This window comes from Artemia franciscana, chromosome 7 (assembly GCF_032884065.1).
Source record: "Artemia franciscana chromosome 7, ASM3288406v1, whole genome shotgun sequence".
NCBI classification, from domain to species: domain Eukaryota; kingdom Metazoa; phylum Arthropoda; class Branchiopoda; order Anostraca; family Artemiidae; genus Artemia; species Artemia franciscana.
Window position 1 is genome coordinate 38,818,996 of NC_088869.1, and position 24,977 is coordinate 38,843,972.

At 36.6% G+C, this 24,977-nt stretch overlaps 1 protein-coding gene across 1 annotated transcript in view; it reads left to right on the plus strand.

Moving 5' to 3' along the window:
* LOC136029688 (SURP and G-patch domain-containing protein 1-like) overlaps positions 1 to 24,977 on the plus strand; it is a 41,598-nt gene that overhangs the window by 6,981 nt on the left and 9,640 nt on the right. Inside the window, exons 2-6 of the mRNA XM_065708192.1 lie at positions 3,804 to 3,967; positions 6,859 to 7,049; positions 10,890 to 11,138; positions 18,076 to 18,236; positions 22,392 to 22,518. Of these exons, the coding sequence (XP_065564264.1) occupies positions 3,804 to 3,967; positions 6,859 to 7,049; positions 10,890 to 11,138; positions 18,076 to 18,236; positions 22,392 to 22,518 (892 nt within the window). The remainder of the gene's footprint in view (positions 1 to 3,803; positions 3,968 to 6,858; positions 7,050 to 10,889; positions 11,139 to 18,075; positions 18,237 to 22,391; positions 22,519 to 24,977) is intronic.

The following is a 24,977-nucleotide window of genomic DNA, read 5'->3' on the forward strand; positions in this document are numbered from 1 at the left end:
GAAAGTTGACAGGCGTATCAGGGACCCAACCAGTTTAAATTATAAATAGTCGCTTCCCTGATTTGACCATCTGGGGGGAGTGGAAGGATGGTTAATTCGGAAAAATTAGAAAAAATGAGGTATTTTTAGCTTACGAACGGATTATCGGTTCTAATAAAATTTGATATTTAGAAGAGAGAGAGAGAGAGAGAGAGAGAGAGAGAGAGAGAGAGAGAGAGAGAGAGAGAGAGGAGAGAGAGAGAGAGAGAGAGGAGAGAGAGAGAGAGAGAGAGAGAGAGAGAGAGAGATCGGTATATTTAAAAACTATCGTAGCCTAGAGCTAAATTCAGTTTTTTCCACAAAAATCATACATTTAAACAAAAATCACACACTACAACTCAGCATTAAAAACTGATGTGAAAAAAGGCACAAATGAGTTTGCGTATCGATTGGTTCGTACTTTAGGGGGTACAAGTTTATTTCGTAATCGAGTTCGGCTATTGGGAGGGGCTGGTTCGGGTAGTAAAGATCGGTGGCTCTTATTGGCTAGGATGAATTTTCCAAATTGGTGAATAAGGTGTTCCAGCCGGACTTTAAGTGGAGATAAATTTAATTTAGCGAGGGCTTGATCGTAGGGTATGCCACGGTCTCGGAGTATAATCCTTGTTGCTCTTTTCTGGACGCACTCTATGTCGCGTAATAGATACGCTGTGCGGATAGCAGATGGACCCCACACCGGGCACGCGTACTCGAGCAACGGGCGAACATAACATGTGTAGGCATGGAGAAGGCTTTTAATATCACACCCAAAACGCCTCATTTTGGTAAGTGTCTGAAGGCTTGCATTAGCTTTGTGGACGGTTAAATTAATATGGGCACTGAAACTACAGTCACTAGTGAAAGTTACTCCTAAGATTTTTATTTCGTTCACAATCGGGAAAGGGACTAGAGGCATATCTATATTCCGCTTCAGAGGGTTGAAACGAATTATCTTTGACTTGGCTACGTTAATGGTAAGATCATGACTTGAGCATTCGGTCTTTAGCTGATCAAATAACTGGTCTGAAAACTGCTTTGTTATGATAGTGTTTTCGACCAGGTAAGCGAGCACTATGGACAGATCATCTACAAACTTGTAACGGTCGTCGTGATGAACCCCGTGTCTCAGAGCTTTTGTTTTAAATCCGAACGGATCTGGTGACATTGGAGGGAGTTGGAGGGGGAAACCAGAAATCTTGGAAAACGCTTAGAGTGGAGGGATCGTAATGAAGCTTAGTGGGAAGAAGCTCTTGGCTCATGGCTCTTCCGACCTCGTCACAAGTTCCATATGAGCTCTTGGCTCTTGTTTAGTAAATAAGTTATTGCAGATGCACTTCAGCTGTAATTGTCATCATTAAATACGCAAGTAGAAGAGGGATCTATTGATATATCTGTTCATTTCGCCAAAATACCAATAGTAAATTTAATCAAGCATTTCATTAAATGCATAATTCCCTGTGGAGGAAAGTTTACAAAGTGCAAGAAATATTTAAGACTTATTTTATTTATTATAATTTTTTTAATTCGGATATGTATAGCTGATCTATAAAGAGATCTCAGGTATACTTTAAGAAGACCCCAGTCGCTTTTCATATTTATGCTCATTAAATACTAATTTACGCATTTTAAAACTTAATAAATATACAGTTAGTTATTCATATGGTAGTTTCCGGAATTGCCAAGCTCATTATTTCAAGGAGGCACACTCGTGCCTCTATAAAGAGGCGACACACGACAATGTTAAGCGATCTTCGGTTCCAGTGGTCGCAGACGGATGGGGAGAGATGCATTTCGTAGCCCGAGCTCCAACTAAGAAACCTGCAAAATTTCATCCCCCTCCAACTTTTTCTTCATGGGGAAAATCTGGCCGAAAGTTTCGACCTGTCAACCCAAGCCCCCCTTTAACGTTGTCCGATCGGGCTGAAATTCACAAGTTAAGGTCCCCTAGGGCCCAGGAGCTTATCCGCGAAATTTCAGCTTGACCCGATAACTCCTTCCCTGTTTTCCAGAAACCACGCATAGCCACTTAAAATTCATTTACTTTTTTTTCCTAGACGCCTACAGGTCGCATCCGACATCGGATCTGGGTGTACGAAGACTCATTCGATGCGGAATTCTCCGAGTAAGTGCCCATGAAAGTTTCGTAGGAAAATCTTAACCCCCGAAAGTTTCGACCCTCCACCCCCCCCCACCCCTTTTAACGTTGTCCGATCGGGCTGAAATTCACAAGTTAAGGTCCCCTACGGCCCAGGAGCTTATCCGCGAAATTTCAGCTCGATCCGATAACTCCTTCCCTGTTTTCCAGAAACCACCCATTAGCTATTTAATTAACGGATTTCTCTCCATAAGAGCCCATGTTAATTTGAAATTTTTAAAAGCTATTGAGAAGTTATATTTACACACATGCAAGTTATTAGCTCAGTTGGTAGAGCGTGAGACTTTTAATCCTCGGGTCAAGGGTTCAAGTCCCTTACGGGCGGTTTTTTTTCACAACATCAAAAAAATTTTGATAACACCTGGACAGCTTATCATTTGAGAGATAACAGAATATTAGCTTCTTATGAGCAAAAGAAACATTTCGGTCATTCTATCTATTTTTTTGCTATTTATACAATGATTTAAAAGCGGGGGGGGGGGGCGGCAGCCACCCAAGTTCCTCTCCTAATTCCTGTACGAGGAGTACAGGAATTATTAAATTACATCCACCATGGATTGTAGAAAAACGTACAGAAATAATATGAAAAAAACTTCGTTTTCTTAAAGAGTTAAAGAGGCTGTGTCCCAAAGTCGAACCTTAAAACGTACAGGAATTAGAAGAGGCAGTTGGGGGGCTACCGCCCCCCAAACCCCCAGCTTTTAAAGACTCTTTTGTACAGGTTTTTTGTTTTTTTGCTAACCCCCAGCTCTTGGCTTCGGAAAGGCCCTCTTTTAATTAACAAAAAATTGAAATGAATGAATAATGGAATAACTTCGAAAAATGTTAAACACAAGAGGACAGGAGAACCATTGCGCCGAAACTAGTAATTAGTAACAATGAAGTCCCCCCCCCCCAAAAAAAAAAACCTGTACAAAAGAGTCTTTAAAAGCTGGGGGTTTGGGGGGCGGCAGCCCCCCAACTGCCTCTTCTAATTCCTGTACGTTTTAAGGTTCGACTTTGGGACACAGCCTCTTTAACTCTTTAAGAAAACGAAGTTTTTTTTCATATTATCTCTAGAAATAGGATCGTTTTCATAATTTAAAGCAAATAATCATGCAATAAATATAGCTTGGTACACAAACAATTGGTTTTATCATCGGTTCTTTAAGTGCTTGTAGGATTGTCTTAGTTTGGAAACTTTAATGACGATTAAGATCGTCCCTCTTGCTACTTATCACATATTTTTGTGTATAAGACCATGCCATGGAGAGACCTGGCGTTTGAAGCTGGTCTGATGATGAAACTGCCATTAATCAGACAAGCGAATTAAAGATTTTTATCATTATTATTATTACTAGTAGCATTCTCTCCTCCTAGTGTTTGGCTAATCATTTATTCTCGAAATCTCATTTTAAGTTTTGATTGTGGCGTCCAAACAGGAATGACAACCGTCAGTCTCTAATTAGCGCATATTGTTATTAGTAATTATTTATTTTAGTCATATAAGTAATCATTGCTATTAGTAATATTCACATATTATCATAATTTTTCAGCTTCTTACTGAGTCCTGTAAGTTCCACATATTTACAATTTAGACGTCTCGTCTCAGACCTCCGGGCTTCTCAAGAAAAGCAACGTGAATTAGTAGATGTGAAGAAAGAACCAAATGTTTCAATATAAAAATTGAAGCTCCTGTCTTTGTGAAAGCTGAGCCATCTAAGGAAATAAAACAAGAAACCCAGGATCAGTCTTCAAAAAAGAGAAGTAGATGGGGCCCTCAAGTTGACAAAAAAGTTGCCCTTCCACCTCCAGGTATGAAAATATTAATGGTTTATATTATTTTAAGCTCTTGATTTCTGATAAATCTATTTGATAATTGAATGACTTGGTGGGAAGGTGTAATATTGAGTAATGCCTGATTTTGGACGAGAAAGGGATTTAATGATAAGCTAATTGATATGAAAATAAATAAAGCTGACCCAGGTTTAATTCCTAGGTGTGGGGGTTGGGGATATATGGGTTTTACCTGTTTTGGAGATACCGAAATAGGTAACAGCTATATTTTTAGACCATAATTTTCTAAGAGGGAAGAGTCTTTTAGGGTGGGAATGATTGCTATAACTTTAAACTCCTCCTCCCCCCCCCCTTGGGAAGGTATAAAAATAACTATTTTATTATGTAGTTTATGCTCTACACAGATTGTTTCTCATAAATACAGTTGTTTCCCTTCTGGAATCGTGGAAAACGGGAGTGCTCTAAGAAATCTAGCTTTTTTCCATTTTCTGTAACCAAACTAATAACAGTATTTAAACTTTGCGCAACGACTTAAGTCGTGAATTAATTTTTGTAAAATCAGTGCTACTAGTAGTCCCCTCTGAGTGCTTTCTGAATCAACTCCAGTAGTAAGAGGTTGCTTTCTTTGACCTCCCATGGGTTTTTTTTTCAGACTAAAAATTATTAATCTGCTTACCTCATTAAGGACCAATTACTTATCCACACGGGTCTTGTACGTGCAGTTTCTCTGCACGTACAACGCATACTCTCTACTGACCATCCAAAAACTAATTGTAAAATATAAAAAAACAAGTTTTTTTTAGCTGAAAGTAAGGAGCGATATTAAAACTTAAAACGAACCGAGATTACTCCGTATATGAAAGGGACTGTTCCCTCCTCAACACCCTGCTCTTTACGCTAAAGTTTGACACTTTTTCTCAACTCCACTTTTAAAAACCGTAAAAAAAACTTTAGAGTAAAGAGTTGGGCGTTGAGGAGGGAACAGTCCCTTTCATATACGGAGTAATTTCTGTTCGTTGTAAATTTTAATATCGCTCCTTACTTAAAACTTTTTTTTTATTTAATTTCTGAACGTTTCTTAATTAATGCATGTTTTGATTTTGGCTCTCCGCATATGAATAATTAAAAGGAAATTTGCATATTAATTTATTTTTATGGCTAAATGGCTTCTTCATAGTTTTGATCGGACGATTTTGAGAAAAAAGGAGCGGAGAGTAGGCCTTGTTATCCTCCAATTTTTGGTTATTTAATAAGGCAACTAGAACTTTTCATTTTTTATGAACATTTTTATTAGTAAAAATATACTTAATTTACGAATTAACTTACGTAACGAACTTCTATATTCGTATGTTTTTATTACGTATATGAGGGGGTTTTACCCCTCGTCAATACCTCGCTCTTCACACTAAAACTTAAATTTTGTCCCAGTTCCTTAAGAATGACCACTGAATCATAAAGGCTGTAGAATCAATAGTTGAAATTAATAAAATTACTTTGACGTTAACAGCGAGGTATTAGGAGGAGGTGAACCCCTCATATGCGTAATAATTTCTGTTCGTTCTAAGTTTTAATGCTGCTCCTTACTCTCAGTTGAAAAAACTTTTTCATATTCATTTTTTCACTGTTCTTTAAAAAAAATGCTAAAAAATGCTGCGCCCCCTTCATGGAAATTTTGTTCCTCCATGAAAAATTCCTCCTAGAAAGTTCCCCCCGCGTAACCACTTCCCCCAACCAAAAAATCCCCCTGAAAGCGTGTGTATACTTCCCCATAACCATTACTACATGTACACACTGGTCAAAGTTTGTAACTTGCAGCCCCTCCCATGGGGACTGTGGTATTAGGTTTTTCGACTATATTGAATAAAATGGCTATCTCCGAATTTTGATCCGGTGACTTTGGGAAAAAGATGAGCGTGGAAGGGGGCCTAGCTGCCCTCCAATTTTTTCGGTCACTTAAAAAGGCCACTAGAACTTTTAATTTCCGTTAGAATGAGCCCTCTCACGACATTCTAGGACTAGTGGGTCGATACGATCACCCCTGGGAAAAAAAAAACACATGCACCCGTGATCTGTCTTGTGGCAAAAAATTCAGAATTCCACATTTTTGTAGATAGGAGCTGGACACTTCTACTGTAGAGTTCTCTGATACGCTGAATCTGATGATGTGATTTTTGTTAAGATTCTATGACTTTTAAGGGGTGTTTCCCCCTATTTTCTAAAATAAGGCAAATTTTCTCAGGCTCTTAACTTTAAATGGGTAAGTCTAAACTTAATGAAACTTATATATTTAAAATCAGCATTCAAATGCGAGTCTTTTTATGTAGCTATTGTTACAAAAAGTCTGTTTTTAGAGTTTTGGTCACTATTGAGCCGGGTCGCTCCTTACTACAGTTTGTTAGCACCAACTGTTTGAAAAGCGCTCTAGAAAAACCGTAACCCGTTGTACCGCATCACGTAATGCGTTTCTTATCAATTTTTTTACGAGTTAAATGTATATACGGATCAGTAGTTTTACTGGCTAGATGCCAAATAAATGCTTGAAACTTGCATTACTTTTGCTATTTGTTGTTTTGTTCTTTGCCAATTATATTTTTCATGGGTTGATTCAAGTTTTGCTAAAATTTCACAGTCAAAATTGTTACTTTATTCCTATCCTCAACTTGGAAATGACTCAAAATATTTACATAACAAAAATTTGTTCAGAATTCGAACTGAGCTGGGGGTCCTTTCTGACTTCTCTAGCATGCTCTTGTTCCTTGTGGCAGTGTGTTCATTCCCTTAACTGGGAAAATGTATTTTTTTTATGTTCTTGGAAATAATTTTTTTCTCCAGAATTTTAGTAAATTTTTTTCTTCAGAATTCGCTTCTTACAGGAGAAATTTAGGAAAATTAATCTTTCCCCTTTTAAGCTGTTGTCAATATCACCTCATTGGCAATTGGAGGAACAAGTTCAACGAAACCAACATTGATTCCAGCAAATCAACCTTTACTGTCACAAATAAATTATTCAGATCCTGAAGTAATACAATATGCTAAGAGAGTATTTGGAACTACAAATTTGACTGACGCCCAATGGAAACAGTGCACTGATCAGCTTAAGGTAAAATGATCTCTCTCTTTCTCTCTCTCCCCCCAGCTCTCCTTTTCTCTTTTATCCAATCCTTGTATAATCTGTGGCACTAATTATACCTACTCTTGTTAATGGAAAGGCTAACTATGATGAGTCACTCATCGAGTCGACAAGTTTCAAACACTCATCTCTCAGGGTTCGGAAACATGAGATTATGTGATACAGAATTTATTTATTCAGGTAGAAAAAATGGGGTATATAGGCAGAGAGTAGGGCTCTTGATGAATAAGGAAGCTTCCAAGTCTCACTTTAGTTGGAAAGGTATTAATAGTAGAACTTTTGTAGCTTGTTTTATGACTAAGAAGTACACAGTATCAGTGATAGATTTATATGCCCATTTAAAATCGACCGACCGAGAAAGTAGGGACACATCTGAATTTGACTTAGCTATTGGGAACAGTAGGCAGAATCAGAGGTAGAAACATCGTATTTTTAGTAGGTATTTTGATGCCCAGATCGGTTCAAATCGAGTATATAGCATCCTAGCCTGAGTAAATTTAATGTAGGTTAGCCAAAGACGGAAGCCAAACCAACGACGACTTGAGAGAATGTCAAATAATAATTCAGACTTCAAACCAACACAAATCTTAATCACTATCATTGAATCAATGAGACCCCAAATGATTAGAGACTACAACAAATAATAAAGTCAAACTTAAAACAAACAGAAATGAACATAGACAGGATTAGGGCTAGCGCCCCTATGTCCTCTAGAAGCCAGAGTATCATTTGCGTTTGCTGAAAATATTATTTTTTTTTGGATGTGTGTGTGTTTTTATTTGTCATAACATCAAAAAAAAAAAAAAAATGCCATAGTAACCAAACTGAAAAGAACTAATGAAAGTTGAATGACTCTAATATGAAATAATCTTCATTACATGAAGACTTAGTAATTTTGGACTTATTAATAATATAAATCAGAAAATATTTAGAATTTTATTTTCTGTAAAGCGAAAATGACGCTCTGGTCCTTAGAAGGTTTGCGAGGCTTTGCCCCTGTACCTGTTTGTGGTAATTTATATTCGTTTACAATCTCGCTTGGTTATTAATTGTATTATCTACTCGTTTTTGGGTGTCATATATTCATTGATAGTGATTTCTGTTAGTTCTAAGTTTGAATTCATAATTGACTTTATTTCTGCTTGTCTTTGGTTTAATGTAGCTCTTCACTTTTCTTTGAAAAATGTCTTTTTTGGAAATTGTTTTTGAAATTAATTTCCTTCCATTTTTAAGTGACTTATTTTATTGGTTAGTAAAAAGGAATAATTCTATATTTTTTCTCTGTTTTTCTGCTTAGATTTAAAAAATTAAGATTGTGACTTGCTATTTATATTTTAGACGAAATTTTGCAACAAATCTTAGTAATAGTTGTACTATAGAACTTTGAATGAATGGGAATGGGGGGGGGGGGGGGGGGTTATTCCAAGAAATGGATTTCAAATTTGCATAGTTTTTGGCCTTCTAAAGGGCTGATGCGATCCTGACCCTTTTCCTGTTACAATCTTGAGTGTAGACAAATATTGACTGACGATTTTTTGTTGTTATAAGAATCTTATTGTGTTACATTTTGTATTAAGTGCTTGTTTGTTTAAATAAAGGTATTTTGAAGTCATTTATTAAAAATACTTCTGATTTGTTGTTAAAAAATAAATATAAACATGGGACGTCGTGAATCAATGCAGCCAGATTTGTATCTGGTTGAGGTTCACTTGGTTCTAAGACTTTAATTGAGGTATCTTATTTGCGTGAAATATTAAGCAGATTAACATAAAAAAAGAAGAAAATCTCGCACTAAGAATCAAAGCGACCATATTTTTCATCGAACATTTATTGTCATTGATAAGTTCTCCGTGCCCCCCCCCCAAGTCAAAATTTAAAATGGAATTGATCTGAAATTGAAGTCAAAAGGGTTCTTTTAAGCCCCAGCACCGGTCCCCAAGTCGTTAATTGATACCCTTGTATCAATTAATTGTATACAAATGTATTAGCTGGCCCTGATACATTGCAGACAAGCTCTTTTGAAAGCCTGGGTCCATGTAGTGTCTTTTGATTTATTCAACTTGCCTTAAACCTTCAGTCAGTAGCTGTTCCAGAGATGTTTCAGATGCTCCCTTTTCACAACCTCTATACTTATTGTGCCTTGATTTAGCTCAACATGCCCTGAAAGTTTCGACTTGATGCACTTAATGTACAATACATTTTGATTTAGTTTAATATTCCCAACAAAACACTCTGAAAGTTTCAATTTAATATCCTTATCCGTTCTTGTGATCTTAGAGATGCGTCGTTGTGACAATCTGGATGTGCATAGTATCTTTTGATTTATTCAATTTGTCCTGAAAGCTTCATTTAATATCCTCAGCCATCCCTGGTTTATTGCAGATATTCTCTCTTGACACATGGACGTACGTAGTGTCTTTTGCTTTATGTTCACATTCTCTGAAAATTTTACTAATACCCTTAATACCCTTTCACTTAAAATTTCACTAATACCCTTTTCACTTAGTAACCTTAGCCTTTTCGGACATCCAGGATCAAACTTGCCCCTATCTTTAATAATAAGACCTATATGTAAACAATGGGCAAATTCCATGATTTGTAGTCCTTGCCTCGGGGATTGTTGGGATTATGTAATTCCTGAAGAAATAGTTATTGGACCTTTTGACAATTTTGAACAAAATAGGCATCTCAAAATGTTAATCGGTTGGCTTTGGGGTTAAGGAGGGGGCAGGTGGATAAAAGTTCTGTGGGAGGGGGCTGGTTGCTTTCCAATCACTTTCAATCATTAAAAATAGCAGTAGAAATTCTAATTTTCCATTCTAATTATACTTTTCCTAAGTTACTACGACCACTTCTTCCATAGGAAGTGGTGTGGTCAAAAGTAAAAATATGTATATAAAGCCATATGGCTCTTTACTTGGGAAGTGAGCGCTGCCTATGGTCATGAGTGCTGATTATATCTGAAATTCTTGTCCTTAGATTATGTTTATCGGCCTGTTTGCTAATACTAACGCTTGGGATGAGTATTAATAACGAAAAAAAGAAACGCTACCCCATTAAAGGTATTTTGAGATTCCAAAGATTTATAGAATAATATTAAACTGTTCAGTCAATCGTAACTTCAATAGCCAAGTCGGCTTGAACTTCATTATGGGTAAGTTTAATTTATTCACACTATATTTTGAAGTTCCAGAAGTCCCTTCAATTATAAACGAGATCATACAATAAACAAATTTAGCTGGTAGTTTTGAAAAATTTGAGCGAGTTGATTAGATTAGTGTTTGTGTGGGTGGCTACCCGGCACCGAGTTATATCAGTTAGGAACTGTGTGTATTCACACTCTTTCATATACTTCTTTTGCCCGTACTTTGTGCTGCTAACAATTATGGTTCTCCCAGGATACTTCCCGGCTTAAATATTTTTCTACATTTATGTCCTTCCTGTACCGGATTTTTTTTCACTGGAAAAAAATGAAGCAAAAATAAGTTCATTCTTTTAATAAAGTATTAAATAACCATAATTATTAACTTTTTAATGAGTTATATTTTTCTTCTGTATTTATTTGAAAATTTTAATATGAAATAAGCAAGGAAATAACTGAATTTGTATCCCAAAAAAAATGTAAATATATGGGGTTTTTTTATGAGGTCGGTGGCGAGAAATTTGGAAGCCTTGTACCGGGATGTGATAATAAAAGTTAGGGAAAGACTAGATAAGGTGTTAGCATCTCTTCTTTTTATTTATAAGCTAAAAGGTGGACTCTTAGTAATACAGGATTTGTAATAAGTTATATAACTTATTTAATTGCAGATGCAGTACCTTTATCAAGAGCTGCAGAAGAAAAAGATAGAAAGAGATCGTCTTGAGCGGGCGGGAAAAGTTAAGTATGAATATGATTCAGATGAGGAGACAGAAGGTGGCACCTGGGAGCATAAACGGCGACGACAAGAAATGGAGAAAACTAAAAAAATAGCCGAAGAGTTGACGCAAAAAGCAGGTGGTGCCCATCACATTGGAGATTACTTACCCCCGGAAGAGTTGGCTAAATTTACATCTAAGGTAAACATTTGTCTTTGCATCGACAGTTCTCAACCTGAAGGTACTAAGTTAAACCTGTTCTTTTCTTTTCGTTGCAAGATTCACGACAAAAACAGTAATAAATTAACAATGCTGGTAGTTAAAGGTAGTTTTGTTGCAAAATACAGCTCCTCAATCTTTGTCTCCCCTTCCACAAAAATGGTCTTATTTCTCGTTCTTGGTACCAGACAAAACTTACAAATCTCTTCTCTAACTGGCAGGAAAACGGAAAAGAATTTTTTTTGTTTAGAACTTGATATTCTTTACTTTTGTCCCTCTTTTTCTGTCCCTCTCTGCTAATGACTAATTGTGGTGTGTTTTCCAGTGTTTCTACCTCAGATGACTTGGCACCTTTATGTAAAAAAAAAAGTTTCTAATGATGACATTTTTTTAAATAAGTTGTAAGTCCGTGATGCAGTACACTCATCATCGGGGGGGGGGGGGGGGGAGGTAACTGATCTAATCCAGTGAAAGCTGAAGAGCCAACTTTGTGAGCTTCCTGGATCTAACCTGCTCTGTTAGATTGGAAATCCTGCTACGATTATTTGAAAGTCATTAAGCTCCAAGACATACTGCATGATAGCAAAAAAAATGAGACATAACTGTCATGTACATCTAACGCTAGAACTTACTAATGATTTGGGCAAGAATTTCTTTATCTGGCCATGGGGATTAGATGAAACAATTTTGATATTAGCATTAAGTGAGCTGCCAATTAAATTATGTAAAAATAACCAACGTCGTTGCTTAACATCGTCTCTTCTCCCTCGCTTATTCTTAGCCTCAGTAACTTTAGTCCTCTTAAGAATGGCTTTCAGACTTACTCCCCCCCCCCCTCTCACCCTGAAATCTTAGAGCTTGCAAAAATGCACTCATTTCCACTAACATGTTTATCTAGGATATCGAATTATCTGAATCTAAGTTTAAGAGTTTTACCTTCTCGTTTCAGCTTTATTATATAAATCATTTTGCTTATTATATGATTGATTACAAATTATTTTTATTTTAGGAAAATAACAACGTCTCATAACCTAATAAGTTCCCTAGATTATTTTTTAAGGTTTAACTAATAATAATTCGAGTTAATCTTTTTTAATGATTAGGTTTTATATTGCGGACAGCTATGTTTCCACCTTCGTCAGAATATTGCCTTTTTTGTTGTTTTAGTTTCAAAAATTGAAAATGTTTAGATTGGAGTAGCTTAGCAGTTTGTGATATTGTTACAAAATTGTCAAAAAAAAATTTTTTTGCAGAGTGATTTTAAACCCAGCATTTTTAAACTCAACCTAAAAAAACTTCAATCATGGAAATCGATCGGAGACACTTTCGCTCTTATAAAATTCAACACTTGCCTTCTTATTTCATTCTCATTAGCTATTTCATGTCGAATTGTCAATATCTAGATTAGCCTAACAAAACAGTGCAAAGCAATTACTTCGTCAACAATACTTAAACGTTTCAATGTCTAAACTTCTCTTTCTGTGAATAAATTTTTACTTTATCGACTATATCACTTTTTGTGGACATCCTGGGCCCTCCATGATAAATTTCTTTGTTTATTGTTCAGCTGGAATAGCTAAAATTAAAATTTATAGCTTTTACAGTAAGCCAACATTCTCTTGATGGATAACCCTTTTTTCAGAATTTTGTAAGCATTTGGTGTTTTAGTTTTTGTTATTTTAATCTGATGCCTTGTATTCAGTTATTCTTATAAGCGTATTGCTTTGATTTCCCCTTAAATTCTTGATTTTTTTATTTGTTGGAGTATTATGTAGGTTAGTTTACTTATCTTTTATACTTCTCAATTTCAATGTAGATAAATAAAATTTGCCGTCTCAGTCTTGCATGAGAAACACTCGCATTGTAGTTTAAACCAAAGGAAAACATTGAAATAACAACAAAATGTGTGTATCTGAGCAATATCCAAGGCTGGAAACGTCGTGATTTACAGATTGTAAGAATGGAAGAAGGAGAATAGACTACAAGATTTGAAGTGCTAGCTGCCTATCCAGTACCAAAAATGTTTAAAACTAGTACACACAAAAAACAAATGCAGTGAAATATTACAAGCATGCAATAATTGTAAAAGCTCCCACCCCATTGGAACAACAAATTGTAAAAATGATCAGCCAAAATGTATAAACTGCAAAGGCCCTCATGATTCTTTCAATAAAACGTTATGTCCTGCATATAGAAAACGAGCACCAACACTCCAAATAGCAACAGAAAAAGCCATACCTTACCCATTTGCAGCAATGGAAGCAAATGCAGCTCAGTCACACCGGACCAAACACTATGAAACTACCCAACACTTTCACCAACAGAATACCCAATCTACCCAAAGCATCTAGCACCCCCTGTAAGACTCCTTCCTCACAACACCCCAGCTGACATCTCTATAAGAGAGAATCACTAAGGACGAGGCAACTAGCCTCTGCAACTAATGATAGAAGATTAGTCTGGCCACCCCTCCCAAGCAGAAACAAATCAGAAGCATCACCAGGAATTAATCCCCTAATCAACAAAAAGCCAGATGAAAATCCAAACAAACTAACACCTAATATATGCCTCTTTATACTAAACTCTAATGCAGTCCAGTTTATGAACCTACAACAGCTATAAAAAGCGAAAATCATAAATGAATTGGCAAACTTGTACCTACCTAATCAGAAAACCGATTTGACTAAAAACCAACAAACAAAGTCACCAAGATACACTATCCTGAGAAAGGATAGGTCTTCAAAGAGAAAAGGAGGTGGCGTAGCTATAATTTTAAATTTTGTGGTATTAATTTCTCAAATTTTTCAAATGATGTTGATGTTATTGGTATCAATGTCTGGATAAATAATACAAAAACATACATATTAAGTCTTTATAATCCTAATGGCCAGACTACAGATGCCATGGATTTTTTCACTTATATAACTAATTCTAATAATAAATATAATATATTTTTCACTAATAATAAATAATAATATTATATTTTGTGTATTAATTTTCCAGATTTTTTAAATGATATTGATGCAATTGGAATCAATGGTTTTTTTTTTCTAAATAATACCAAAACTTACATATTGATTTTTTATAACCCTAATGGCCCGACTACAGATGCCATGGACTTCTTCAGTTATATAACTAATTGTAATATGTTAGAAAGCATAATTAATTGCGGGGATTTTAATGCCCACAGCTTTCTGTGGGGGGATAATCTAGCAAATAAAGCTTGTAAGCTTATTGAAAGTTTGATATGAAATAATACTGAATTGGCACTTAGCAGTTGCTACCCCCTCCAAATCTAAATACATATTTTAATCCCGAAAATGGCAAATTCTCAACAATTGACCTACAAATTGTGTCAATAAATATTTTCAAAAAAATTTATATAAAGAAAATTGATAACCTTTGCTGTGACCATTTCGACATAGTTTTCTCATTAAACAAACCAGCTAAAATTATGCCACATATCCCTAATTATATCAACACTAAAGCAAATTTGACTATGTTTAAAGATAAGCTTAATAATGAAATTTTAAGTCTAATCCAGGAGTCACATACCTCGCTTGTTACAGCTGACACACATACTGAAGTTATGACATCCATACTAAAAAATACACCTAATCACGCTATCTCCAAAACAACAATCAGGAAAACAATCCCTAAACACACTCCTACAGTATGGTGGACAAAAAATGCCAAATTAGAAGGAGAACAAAAAACATAGCTAAGAGAACATTCCTAAAAAAAAAAACATCTTCTATTACATATTTAAGTAAATCACAAGCAGAGCCTAGTCTCAAGAGAACAATAAGAAATGCTAGATATAATTACTGGAATAATTTTGCAAATAGTCTTTCCGGAGAAAAATGTGAGCCAATTAGACATAAACTTACCAGAAAAATCTGTGGAAAAAGAAACATCCCCCAACCCACTCAAGTTTGAAATACTATATGATAATACCCACTCTTACAATGATATTGAAACGACAAAATTGTTCGCAACCCTTTTCTAAAAAAAGCTAACATCAAATAATAAAAGTATCACCCCTCAAATCTTGATGAATCCAATTTACCAGCCCCGGCCAGGATAAGACTAAATAAACCGTCCATTCTCAATACATGAACTGAACAGTGCAATACAACATATTAGGGCCAATGCTACAAGTAGCTATGATAATATACACCTTACTTGGATAAAGAATCTTACCCCTTGGTACAAACAGGAACTCCTAAATTGCTAACCATGCATGGGTCACATCCACATTCCCCAATGTTTGGAAATGTTCATCTCTTTTACCAATTTTAAAGGAAAATAAACCTAAACATGACCCTGAGTCATCTAGACCTATAATGATTACTCCTGTACTGGGAAAAGTAATGGAGAAAAGGATTTACCATAGGCAGCTATGGTTTGTTGAGAAGAATAATATGATACCTCATGCTCAAACTGGCTTCAGGAAACACCACTCCTCAACAGATGCTTTATATTGTTAACAAAATGCAATAAATGAATCCTTATCCAAAAATAATGTCCTAAATGCTGCATTCCTAGACTTTGAAGGGGGATATGACAATACTAACCACCAGATTCTTTTACTTAAACTGGCAAATCTTGGATTACCCCCCAAGCTTGTATTCTTGATAAAATCTTTCATATAAAATCGAAGTTTCATTGTTTGTGTTGGTTTAGCCTCCTCACCCAAAGCTACAATAACCAAAGTTCTTCCACAGGGTGCAGTCCTGAGCTGACTCCTCTTTTCTCTATTTTTCTGGGACATTAACCTCCCACACACCAATTTACAATATACTGATGATCTGGTATTATGAGCAACTGGCAACACCTTTGAGATTGTACATTCAAAGTTGCAAAAAGCACTTTTCCAATTTGAAAAGTTTTCTCAAATTCTGATTCACCTATTACGCCCACCAAGTCGAAAATCATCCAATTCCACCACAAGCGAAATAACATTAATGCAAGGCTAACTTTAAATAGGATAATTATTTCTGAGGAGAATCAAATCAATTACCTAGGCTTCACACTTGAACAAAAACTTAATTTCCACCTTCACATCACAAACACAATAAAAAAGTGCCTTAGAAAAATAAGAATAATAAAAAGACTACTAGCCACACCTTGGGGCTGTAATGAGAAAACATTACTCCAATTTTATAAATCACATATAAGACCCCATATTGATTATGGCCTCATCGTTTATGGTGCTTGTGCAAAGACCCATATGCAAAAAATTGAAACAACACAAAATGATATAATCCGTCTCATTTTTGGTCTTAGGAAACCAACAGACACTAAGTTTCTGCTTACAGAGAGTAGACTATCAACAATAAACGGAAGAAGAGGGTTTCTTTTAATTAATTATCTTACAAAAATTGAAGCCAATAGCTCTCATACCCTGCATAACTGGTTAAGAAATCCATCCATGTATAGAGGTATTGCAAATGATTATGCCAATACGCAGAAGAAATTCCCAGTACCAGTAAAATCTATTGCAACCACAGTCACCCAACCCCCCCCCCCCCATGGAGTTGTCAATCCCCATAGTTAATACTTGTTTCTCGAAGTGGACTAAAGAACTTGCCCCCATTGCTTTTATCTAGAAAAATTTGCATAGCTTTATACAATTACACATAAAAACCATTTCCAAATTTTTGTTAATGGGTCCAAAAATGAATGAGAAAGTGTCAAGTGGAGTGTTTATCCCAACCCTTAATATTGCTTTGGGTGAGAGATTGTATGACAATGCATCTGTAATGTCTGCTGAGTTAAATGCCATAATCGTGGCATTAGAGTACCTCATGAATAATGAATTTATGAGTATTGATTTGCAAAATATTATAGTTTATTCAGACTCTTTATCAAGCCTAGAGTTGCTTTCTTCAGCTTCTCAGTGTAAGATGAATATAGACATATTTCATTGTCTTAGCATTATTGATAATCTTGCTTCAAGAGGAATTATCTCCTACTTAACTTATCTGCCATAACTTATCTTTAGTATGTTCCAAGCCACTCGGGTATAATTGGTAACCATAAGGCGGATGAAATCGCAAAAAAAATGCTTTAAATATCGACCAACCTAGTGGGAGATCAATCCACTTTAGAGATATTTACCGCTGCAGATTATCAGAGGTACTGTTAAATAAGAATAATCCAATCCTTTTGCCTTTCCCCAATAAGCACCGTACTAAGATTTATCATAGAATTCGGTCTGGCTCAAATGGGCTAAATTTTCAGGCGTTTTCATGTCAGTTCCCTAATTCAAGTGGCGCAGTTCCCCCTTCCCTCCTTTGCAGGTCTTGTAATTTTAAAAATGAAACAATTGACCATTGCCTATTTGAATGTAATAGGCTGACGTTTGCACAGAATATTCTGCAATGTAAACTCTTAAAGTGCTTCAAACACCACAAGATTTCACTATCAGCCAAGAGTCTATCTCACTACACTTGCACACAGAGCTCAGAAATCAGCATTTATCGTCTTACATTTCAACTACTAGAATCGAAAGACCTACTGAAAGAAATCTGAGCTGATTCTAGATAAATGAAAAGCAACCAAATCAATAACCCTCTCTATCACAGAGTGAATCAAAACGAAAAGGGCTGAATAGTCTCGACTGAAAAGCCCGCGTCTGCCAAAGAAGAAGAAGAGAAGCTGCATTTAGATAAAAAGAGGCTGTTAAAAAAGAAGAAGAAGAGACTCAGACGTTGATAGATTGATTTTTGTGCTTGGTTGTTTGTTCCAAATGGTTCTATCACTTGTGCGAAGCTAGTGAAATTTTGTTTTATATATTTCCTTTAGGGTTAGTACATATATTTTGAGAGACCGATTTTTGCCTATGGCTCCCTTCATCCACTTCCAAAATAAATAATCTGTGAATAGTATATCAAATAATAGCTATTTTTTGCAGTATCAAGCGCTGAAAACTGGAAAGTCAATGACCGTGTCCGATTATGAAGACTTTAAGATAGCTGAAGATAATGTGGGTTTTAAAATGCTCCAAAAGTTTGGCTGGATTGAAGGCAAGGGTTTAGGAGCTTCTGGATCGGGGATAACGGCTCCTATAAATATGTACGTTTGTTTTTCGTTCTTAAGTCTTTCTTGTAACTTCTCTCTCTCACTCTCTCTATCTCTGTCCCTCTATCTTTCTCTCACTAGCTTTTCTTTGAAACTAAAATATAATCGACTTACAAGGTCAGATGACTCGTGTTTTTTATGGCACTTGGTATTAACCAAGTGACATATATCAATCGCCAATTCTGTCGGTCTGTCTCTCTGTCTGTCTGTCGGTCTGTCTGTCGGTCCCGGTTTTGCTACTTTAGGCACTTCCAGGTAAGCTAGGACGATGAAATTTGGCAAGCGTATCAGGGACCGGACCAGATTAAATTAGAAATAGTCCGTTTTCCCGATTTGACCATCTGGGGGGGGGGGGAGTGGGGGGACCGGTTAATTCGCAAAAAAAATAGAAAAAATGAAGTATTTTTAACTTATGAGCGGGGTGATTGGATCTTAATGAAAGTTGATGTTTGGAATGATATTGTGTCTCAGAGCTCTTATTTTAAATCCCGACCGGATCTGATGACATTGGGGGGAGTTGGAGGGGGAAAACTTAAAGTCCCGGCTTTGCCACTTTAGGCACTTCCAGGTAAGCTAGGACGATGAAATTTGGCAAGCATATCAGGGACCGGACCAGATTAAATTAGAAATAGTCGTTTTCCCTCGATTTGACCATCTGGGGGGAGGGAGTGGGGGGCCGGTTAATTCGGAAAAAATTGAAAAAATGAAGTATTTTTAACTTATGAGCGGGGATTGGATCTTAATGAAATTTGATGTTTGGAATGATATTGTGTGTCAGAGCTCTTATTTTAAATCCCGACCGGATCTGATGACATTGGGGGGAGTTGGAGGTGGGGGAAGCCTAAAATCTTGGAAAACACTTAGAGCGGAGGGATCGGGATGAAACTTGATGGAAAAAATAAGCGCAGGTCCCAGATACATGATTGACATAATTGGAACTGATTCGCTCTCTTTGGGGTAGTTGGGGGGGGAGAGTAATTCTTAAAAATTAGAAAAAATGAGGTATTTTCAACTTACGAACGGGTGATCGGATCTCAATGAAATTTGATGTTTAGAAGGATATCGTGTCTTAGAGCTCTTATTTTAAATCCCGACTGGATCTGGTGACGGGGGCGGGGAGTTGGGAGGGGGAAACCTAAAACTTGGAAAACACTTAGAGTGGAGGAATCGGGATGAAACATGGTGGGAAAAATAAACACAAGTCCTAGATAGATGATTGACATAAACGGAACGGATCCGCTCTCTTTGGGGTAGTTGGGGGGGGGGGTATTTCTGAAAAATAAAAAAAATGAGGTATTTTCAACTTACGAACGGGTGATCGGATCTCAATGAAATTTGATATTTAGAAGGATATCGTGGCTCAGAGCTCTTATTTTAAACCTGACCGGATCTGGTGACATTGGGGGGAGTTGGGAGGGGGAAACCTAAAACTTGGAAAACACTTAGAGTGGAGGGATCGGGATGAAACTTGGTGGAAAAAAAAACACGAGTCTTAGATACATGATTGACATAACCAGAACGGATCCGCTCTCTTTGGGGTAGTTGGGGGGGGGGTTAATTCTGAAAAATTAGAAAAAATGAGGTATTTTTAACTTACGAACGGGTGATTGAATCTCCATGAAATTTGATATTTAGAAGGATATCGTGTCTCAAAGCTCTTATTTCAAATTCTGACCGGATCTGGTGACATTGGGGGAAGTTTGGGGTGGGGAAACCTAAAATGATGGAAAAACGCTTAGATTGGAGGGATTGGGATGAAACTTGGCTGGAAAAATAAGCAGAAGTCTTGCATACGTGATTTACATAATTGGAACGGATCCGATCAATTGCGGGGGGGGGGGGCAATTCTGAAAAATAAGAAAAAATGACGTATTTTTAACTTACGAAGGAGTGATCGGATCTTCATGAAACTTCATATTTAGAAGGACCTCGTAACTCAGATATCTTATGTTAAATCTCAACCGGATCAAGCGTAATTGGGGGGGGGACAGTTGGGGGGACCGGAGATCTTAGAAAATACTTAAAGCGGTGAGATCAGGATGAAACTGAATGGGAAGAATAGAAACCTGTCTAAGATACGTGACTGACATAACTGGACCGGATCTGCTCTCTGTGGTGGAATTGGGAGGGGGGGGTAATTTTGAAAATTGAGGTATTTGTAACTTACGAAAGGGTTACCAGATCTTAATGAAATTTGATATTTAGAAGGGTCTTGTGCTTTAAAGTTCTAATTTCAAATTACGACCAGATCCTGTGACATTCGGGGGAGTTGGAGGGGGAAACCGGAATTCTTGGAAGACATGAAAATTGGGGTATTTATATCTTACGAATAGATGATCGGATCGTGATGAAATTTGATTTTTAGAAGGAATTCATGTCTCAGAGCTCTTATTTCAAATCCGACCAGATCTTTTGACATTGGGGGGAGTTGGAGGGGGAAATCTTGGAAATACACTTGGAGTGGAGGAATCGGGATGAAGCTTGGTGGATAGAATAAACAAATGTCCTTGATACGTGATTGACAGAATCGTACTGGTTTCGCTCTCTTTGGGGGAGTTGGGGGGAGGGGTTCAGTGATATGGCGAGTTCGGTGCTTCTGGACGTGCTAGGGCGATGAAAATTTGTAGGCGTGTCAGGGAGCTGCACAATTTGACTTGATAAAGTCGTTTTCCCAGATTCGACCATCTGGGGGGCAAAAGGGAGAGGAAAAATTAGAAAAAATTAGGTATTTATAACTTACGAGTGGGTGATCGGATCTTAATGAATTTTGATATTTAGAAGGGCTTTGTGACTCAGAGCTCTTATTTTAAATCTTGACCGGCATTAAGCCTCTTATTTTCCTTTTTAAATCAATCTATTGATTCATAGAATTTTGTTAGAGCTCATACCATATGATCTCTTGGCTCTTAGCTCTTCTCGCCTCGTCACAAGTGCCATATGAGCTCTTAGCTCTTGTTACTATAAGTTCCTGCGAAAAAGTCCGTATTTTTAATGGTCTAAATAAAACGGATTCATGTTGTCGCAACTTTTTTCATCTTCGATATTGTTAATCTCCCCCCCCCCCCTCCCCTCTCATGTTACTTTTTTTTGCAGCTGCTTTCGAATCCATTATTAAGTTAGTAGGTCTATATTTTTGTCACCAAATTACAAATGTCATACTTAACTATTGTATTGTTCGCACTCAGGCCACAATTCTCGATCATGGATGTGGAAAATTTCCAGGATTAGCTTTAATACTAATCGCTTTTATATCACTAAAGTCAATCAAATGCCAGAAAAATTAGGCTAGTATATCTATCTACCAATGGATTTGAAGCGCAAGGACGTTAAACTAAAAATATTTTTTTTGCACCCTCGATTCGTTTTAAGTCCATTCCTGAAAATCCTAGTTGTCTAATAATTTTCTCTCGGTTGTTTCAAAATCATGAAGTTTGAGGATAGTATCACGTTTTTGTAAGTGCTGCCACGTTGAAACATAAAATAAATGAACAAAACTGACGAATTAAATTTGACAATACTTTTTGACTGTAAAAGTTCAAATGACGACTGCCTGTTGGTTCCCAAATATTCCAATAATTCCCAAATTATTTCGTTCTCCTTGTTACTTACATGATGTGCTCGAAAAACTCTTCATTTTTCTACTCAGAGGAAAAGAAAACTCGATAGTCGCAAATAAATGGCTGAAATTAAAATTCATCCCCCTGATGAGCTTTACATCCACCTCGCGTCATCTAAGTAGGTTTGAGAATTTTGGTAACTAACTACAGGTCAGGTTATTTCTAGCAATTATTGATGGAGTGTGTATTTTGTTTCGATAATTGTCACTGATGGTTATGTCAGAGAATCGATTGAAATGATCAAAAATGTGCAGCTCTCTTGAGTAATAAAAATAGTTTTTTGTAGCAAAATTATTTTATTTCTTTTTATAGTACGAAAAGTTTGGAATACCCCTGTAATTATAGTTTAGTGGATAAAATGCAATGGTGTTAACTATTTTCAAGCGATAAGAAAGATTTTTTTCATTTTGATTTTCTAAGGTGCACTAATCGGCCGAGCCTTAACGGCTTAGGCTACCTGCACCCACTTGCTCAAGTATTGATGTAATTTTGTTATTATCTCGTTCTTTGGTTAACTTATGATTATTTGTAGGAATGCGACGTCTGATTCTCATGGATTGGGAATGGAGAAGCCAGGAGAGCTTTCTACCAATGACGACGAGTTTGACGTTTATAGGAAACGGATGATGCTAGCCTATAGATTTCGTCCTAACCCCTTGGTATGTAGTCGATATGTTGTGTTTGTTAATTTAAAAGAATCTTCTGAACTCCTTGAAAGTACTTCTGAGCTTAATTGAATACTTGAAAGTATTCAATTGTTTGTTATAAGATTTAATTAAATTTATCAGACTATTTTTACAGGAAGACTTTTCAAAATTGGTTTTCAGTCAGATATAGCAGTTGGAGTTCTCATAAAGTATTTGTTCAATCGTGTTTGTGTCTAAAAATCGGCCATTATATGTCAAATCTTAGCTTAAGTAAATAAAATAGTGTCGCTCGGAATTATATATAATCTGCCATGTTCTTTTACTGATGAATCACGCCGTTCGAGAATCACTTCCTGATTTATGACCTTTCTTGATATTGCACCAAACAGAAATGTGATTGTTTTTTAAATATTTTATTACTATTTAGGTGTGTCCATATTGAATACATAAGATACTCTTACGATAGATTCAAAAACAGTTTGAATCAAACGTTGTGAGTTAATAATAAGATTAGAAAATGAAGTTGACTTAAGAAATAGAAAGAATGAGTAAAGACATTCAGCATTTTCTATTCAAATCTATACTATATTGTGTATAATTTTGACTGGATGTGTTTGAAAAATGAATGGGCTTGGGAGAACCGCTACTTGTCCTCCAATGTCTTGTTACTCTTAAAAGGGCACCAGACACTCGCGCTGTAATTGGAGTGCAAAGTGTAGGACTTCCCTCTTCATATATTTAGTAAAAATATTGTGAACAAGTAAAAACAAAGTGAAAGCATTTTAATATATTTATTTTCAGTAAAGCGCAAACTATGTTCTGGTCTTGAGAAGGCATGTGGGTTGTGAGTCCTACTTATGTTAATTTTTGCTCGTTTTAAGTTTGACTTGGTTGTTTATTTTATGACTTACAAAATATGTTTAAAATGTTCTAATTTCTTGATATTGATAAATTGAAAATTATTAAAGCTTTAAGGAATATATATCAGTATATGTATACTAAACTGACAATCCACAGCCATTTCTTTTCACTGAAGTGCAAATTATGATCTGGTTTTGAGAAGGTATGTGGGTTGTCAGACATAATTTCCATACCTTTCAACTACACTGAACAAAATGGCTATCCCAAAATTTTTATTAGATGTGTTTTGGGAATTGATGGATGTGGGGGGGGGGCTTGTTGCCCTCCATTCACTTTTGACTAATAAAAAGGGGACTAGCCCTTTCAATTTCCAATCGAATGAGCCTTTTTCCAAGTTTCTATGACAACAAATGGTCATCTTAAAATTTCTATCAGATGCATTACGGAAAAATACAAGGTTTCGAGGGGTGGGGTTATCCACCCCCCGATCACTCTGAATCTTAAAAAGGGCACTAGAACTTCTGACTACCAATCCAACGAGTCATGTCTGAAGTTTACAAGATCATCCTTTCTATATATACCTTATATGCCCCCAGGGCATAACTGACCTTGTCCTAAGGGCTGGGGGGGATGTCATCCTCAAAGACATAATTCAAGTCCTTTCAATTACGTTGAACAAAATGGCTATCTCAAAATTTTGACTGGATGTATTTTAGGAAATGGTGGGCGAGGGAGGGGGCTAGTCACCCTCCAATTAGTTTCGACTATTTAAAATGGCACTGGCGATTTTCAATTTCAAATCGAATGAGCTGTTTTTAAAGTTTCTACGAAAACAAATGGCCATCTCAAAATTTCCATCAGATGCATTTCGGGAAATGCGTGGTGGGGGGGGGGGTATCCACCCTCTGATCCCTCTGAGTCTTAAAAAGGGCATTAAAACCTCTGATTACGAATCCAACCAGCTCCCTCCAAAGTTTAGAAGATCACCGTTTTCTATATATACCTTATATGCCCCAGGGCATAACTTACAGCTCTTGCCCTGAGGGTTGTGGGGGGGCATCCTCAAAGACATAATATCCAGATCTTTCAATTACGTTGAACAAATTGGCCATCTCAAAATTTTAATTTGATGTGTTGGGGAAATGATGGGTGTGGGAGGGGGTTAGTTGCCCTCCAATCCCTTACAAATATTAAAAAGGGCACTGGCCTTTCAATTTTCAGTCGAATGAGCTCTTTTGGAAGTTTCTAAGACAAAAAATGACCATCTCAAAATTAAAATCCGATGTATTTCGGGAAAATACGAGGTTTTGGGGGGGGGGTATCCAAAATCCGATCAATCTGAATCTTTAAAAAGAGCACTAAAACTTCTGATTACCAATCCAATGTGCCCCCTCCGAAGGTTATACGACTACGCTTTCTATATACACCTTATATGCCCCAGGGTACAACTTACGACTCTTGTCTTGAGGACTGTGGGGGGTTGTCAACCTCAAAGACATAATTTCCAGACCTTTTAATTACGAAGGGCACTAGAACTTTTGATTACCATTCCAATGAGCCCTCTTCGAAGTTTATCATTATATGCTTATGTGTTTGTCATGCCGAATCGT